At 49.8% G+C, this 4,602-nt stretch overlaps 1 protein-coding gene across 1 annotated transcript; it reads right to left on the bottom strand.

The window, feature by feature from the left end:
- Nucleotides 1–704: 704 nt before the first annotated feature.
- Nucleotides 705–4,323, bottom strand: Tmem30b (transmembrane protein 30B). The gene has a single exon (XM_041658576.1). It carries the CDS (start codon nucleotides 3,946–3,948, stop codon nucleotides 2,887–2,889), a length of 1,062 nt encoding a protein of 353 aa, XP_041514510.1. The 5' UTR covers nucleotides 3,949–4,323; the 3' UTR covers nucleotides 705–2,886.
- Nucleotides 4,324–4,602: the final 279 nt, after the last annotated feature.

Raw genomic sequence — 4,602 nt, 5'->3', positions numbered from 1 at the left:
GAAGGCCCTTTAAGTGAATCTATTGTTGGAGAGAGAATTAAGAGAAATTCTCCTGGGGGTAGATCACTTTTTTAATTGCCATCTAAAATTACAGCCATGTGGGATGTAAATGAATGTCCAGTGCAAATAAAGAATGTATTTTTATTTATAGTGACGGGTAACTTTTAGTTTTAGTCCATATAAGGAGCTAGGTGATAACAGAGACTTACCAAGCACTCTGCGGTGTGGCAGATGAGTTCTGGTCGTATCCTAGTAAGTTACGTTTGTTCCAAAGAACAGCCTGTCCGTGATTTTTCAACAATTGTCTAATCAACAGATTGTTGAGTGACTTCAGCTGTGGAGACACTGGAAAACTCAGCTTGGTTTTTGATTTTTAATTATTTAAATTTTTTATGGAGGTGGTTATCTCACTGAACACTTTTGTTTGTACCTTCATTTCACAAAGTAGGTCAGTTTATTCCTGGTCCAACTGCTGATCTTTACTCTCATGCCTCACTCTTAGAAGACACACCTCCAGCTGGGAAACCCATGAGAACACAATTAATGAACATCCCGATACTGGGCAAAAACGCTACCCAGGACAAGGGGTCACTGAGGCAAAGCCCTGACAGTTTGGTTTTAAACTCTCTGCTCTTTTGCAGTCTCGGGCACCAACAGCTACTAGTGATTTGCAGTCTGAGTAAAATGCAGAGAGGCAGAGCTGCTACGATCACATTCTTTAATAACATTCCAATCTAAAATTGAAAAGAGATGGTCATCTATCAGATTTAAACAATAATTGAGGATCATGTAATCCAAACACAGGATGCAGATGTAAGTCCAAATGCTGTTTCGGAAGTTAGCCGTCAAAGAATGAGTTCACGCTGACTGAATCTTATTCTGAAAGGTAATGTTTCAGCTGCAATGTCAATCTGCTAGTCAGTCCGCTAGCAACGCGAGGCAAATGGCTGGTACCGTTTGTGCCTTTAAGATCACAGGTCAAAAGAGCTAAGTAATGTGATAACAGAGAAAGACAAACACAACCTTTATTCTCTTTCAAAGGCCTCGAAAACAAGGCCTGGAACTACAGTTTAATCACAGGATTTTATGTTTCAGGGTCTCACATAAAAAGTTATAACAAAAGACTAATGTTGAACAAATGATAGCAAAATACATAGTTACCCTCAACTACAGAGTGAAAAAAATGTAGCCTACACAGAAGGGAGTTGACCAGCCAAACATGCATAATAAATAAAACTTTCTAAAAGTCCATGTAATGATCAGCGTTTCAGTAAAAAATCACAGTCTGGGGTCTGATGTTAAATTTTATCACATTCAGAAGTCAGTAAGCCAGCACACTGGAATTACTAAAGAATTTTCTGACATCCATAAAAACGAGACGAGATGATTTTTTGTTTTGAATCTTAGACATGCTGTGCCTCCACAAGCAATCAGCTACCACAGAACAAGAGAGTGCATGGAAATTGCTCACTGTAACTCAATGCCTGACTGCCATAAAAATAAAAACATACTGAAAGACCTTGTGTGGCCAATTGGGAAGGCAAATACATCGATAACCCGAAAATAACTGCACTGGGGAGCCGGGACCACACCAAGTTAACCTGGGAGATGGTATCATGGGACATTATATTTTCAAGTTCCTTTACATTATTATTCCATAAAAGGAGGGTTTTAAAATAAATGTCCCTTTATTGTCCCTTTATTTTATAGCTCTCAATCAATTGTGGGGAATCAACATCAGCTGAGTGATTTTATCATTAAGGCTGAAATAATCCTGAGTCTATTTTGCATGTAAGAATATAATCCTCCGTGTTCTTTAAACATGATCACTAGCAATGAATTTCATTTGCCCATAAATTAAAACTGTGTTTAAGATAGCTCTTCGTGAAAATGATACAAAAGAATTAAACTATCCCTTTAAGCATTAAAAAATGATAACGTTAATTCAAAAGGAACTGAGCAAAGAGGCAAGGGACACTCAGGGTCCCAGGAAAGCAGCTTCCAGCTAAGAGCATTTGCACCTCAGTTTCTATGGTTAAGACCATCTCCCTGAGCCATGCAAACTGGCCCTGCATTTTCAGGTTTTTCCATAGTGCCTTCTGAAGCATGCTTTAAATTTAATTACTAGTTGGCACGCTCCTGCCCTGCGTTTCCCAGAGCTAGCAATTTTTCTCATTCATTCCACAAATTGCAAGCTTCCTATGTTTAAAACCAATCCTGAGTACTCTGATTGTCACTGTTCACGGGAACAAATTATTAGTGGAAAAAACCCGAACTCAGGTGAGGGCTTCAGGCCCAGCCTGACTCAAAATTCCCAAAGTCAAAGGTACAGAGACTCTACAGGGAAGGCTATGCATGCATCCTGGCCTTCCTGGAGCAGAACCTGAGAAGTTTGATGACTGTTCATCGACTTAGATTTTATCAAATATGCTTTCCCCACTCCTCCAAGCTTCTGCAGGCCATTAGTGGCCACCACTCTCTATCTCAGCCCTCCCTCTCTCCACCTATACCTCCCTCCCAGAAATTTGCGTTACTGGCAAAGAAAAAGCTCAGACTCAGAATCAAGATCCAACTGCAGGCTGCTGGGCTTAACGAGTTTCAGTCCAGGGATCTCCTGTGCCTTTTGGAATGCCACAACTTTAAGGGCCTGACATGTCAACTCGGAAAGCCACGGGAGAGATGGGAAGAAATCGCAAGATATGGCATTTCGGCAATCCAAAACCCGAGAACAGTATTGTTATCTCTAAGAGGAAGAGGGTGATTCCTTTCTCCAGGCCCTTCGCCCACAAGAGGCTATCGGTGAGCTTGAAGTTGTATCAAGGAGCGAAAGGCCACCGCTAAAAGCGGCTTGGCCAAGAAGCAGGAAGGGGTCTTTGGGAAGCAGCATCACTCGTCGTCGTTGTCATCGTCGTCCTGGTCCTGGTAGCGAATGTAGACGACCAGCATGACAAAGCCCATGAGGATGCAGAGGGAGCCGACGACCAGGTAGGCGATGCCCAGGAAAGGGTTCTTGCCACCCATCCATGAGATGTTGCTTAAGATGATGAGCTTGTGGCCGCCGAAGGCGCGCACCGGGTAGTTGTAGGTGATGTTGACACGGTAGGCACCCCGGGGCAGGCCGGCCGAGTAGTTGCCCTGACGGATGCGCGCGTACAGCTTGCGAAAGGTGGGTAGCGCCGCCGTGCGCATCCACACCACGAAGTCCTGATTGATGAAGCCGGTGTTGTTGGGATCAGAACTGAGCTCGTAAACCGGCCGGTGCCAGTTGGGCGGCGGCGCCGTGCCGCGGAAAGCCAGCGCCAGGCTGCCGTTCACCAGGGGCGGGTTGCGGAACTTGACGTGGTAGTCTGTCCACCAGGCGATGGCGGTGCGATCGAGAGGCACCTCGACGTAGGGTCCCCCGGGCTGGCGCTGGTGCCACAGAGTGAAGGAGTCGTTGAAGAGGCTGTTGGCGATGGCGCCGCAGGGCGCGATGGGCAGGCCGGTGGCGCTGAGCTGGTAGGGGGCGCACTCGTTGGCCGGGTGGCGCAGCGCGCTGACCAGGCCGCTGAGCTGCGCGTCGTCGCGGGACACGCCGTAGCGCCGGTTGTTCTGGTAGAAGTTGGACAGCTCGTAGTAGAGGTAGACGGGGCCCGGAAAGAGCTCGGGTAGTGAGAAGTACCAGGCGCACGAGCAGTTGGGGGGTGGCGCGCGGCCCTGGCCCTCGGCGGCGCATAACGAGCAGTTGCCGGTGCCGCCGTCGCCGGTGTAGTCGTACTCCAGCTCCTTGATGCCGTTGGAGGAGTAGAAGAGGCCCAGGCCCAGGCCGATGAAAGCCAGGCCTGCGCAGAAGAAGAGAGGCAGCGTGATGCCGGCCGAGAGCAGCGGCTGCCAGGCCGGGAGACGCTGCTGCGTGAAGGCAGTGTTGTCGGGTTGGTGCGCGCCCCGCGCTGTGGCGCTCCAGGTCATGGCGAGAGCTCGGCCGGGCACCCGCAGCGGGGTCTCAGCCCGGGGGCCTGCGCCTCCTCTCTCCCGCCTCTGCGCGCGCGCGTGCGTTCTCCCGGCTCGACGGCTGCTCCCCGGGCCCGTCTCCCGCCCGCGCAGGTGAGCCCGGCCCGCCCTCCGTGCAGGTGAGGTGGACGGCCCGGTACCCCGCGTCTCGGTTCAGTTCCGCCACCACCCAGGTGACCTGAGCCGGCTCCGCCCCTGCGTGGCGCCCTTCCCAGGTGAGCAGGGCGGGGTTCCCCAACTCACCAGGCCGGCTCTGGCTCCTTGGCTCTCAATGTCCTGCTCTCCCTTCCCCTTCACCCCCCAGTTCACTGTGAGTGATGGGATCTGAGTAGCTCATACCTTTGCTCAGGCATCCACATCCCTTTCTGCCTTCCACAGCAGGGCCTGAGCCACTTTCTCCCAGGCACAAGCCCGCCTTCAAGCATAAAGTTCCACCCCGGAGCTCATTCCAGGGTGGGGTTCTGTTGGCTTGATTATTTATTACCTTGTTAAGGTTGTTAAGCCTCCTTATGTAAGGAAAAGGGTGAGTCTTCAGGAGGTTTTCACTTAGTTTTCCAGCGCAGGTTGTAGTAATTCTGTATCTACTCCCACCCCCACCCTGACTCTCCTTTA

The sequence above is a fragment of the Microtus oregoni genome, unplaced genomic scaffold (assembly GCF_018167655.1).
Source record: "Microtus oregoni isolate MIOR12 unplaced genomic scaffold, Mior012 000009F_ref0000495, whole genome shotgun sequence".
NCBI classification, from domain to species: domain Eukaryota; kingdom Metazoa; phylum Chordata; class Mammalia; order Rodentia; family Cricetidae; genus Microtus; species Microtus oregoni.
This window is presented reverse-complemented; position numbering and strand designations above follow the sequence as displayed.

Coding starts and splice junctions, on each gene's coding strand:
- Tmem30b (XM_041658576.1), bottom strand. CDS start 3,948: ATGACCTGGAGCGCCACAGCGCGGGGCGCGCACCAACCCGACAACACT.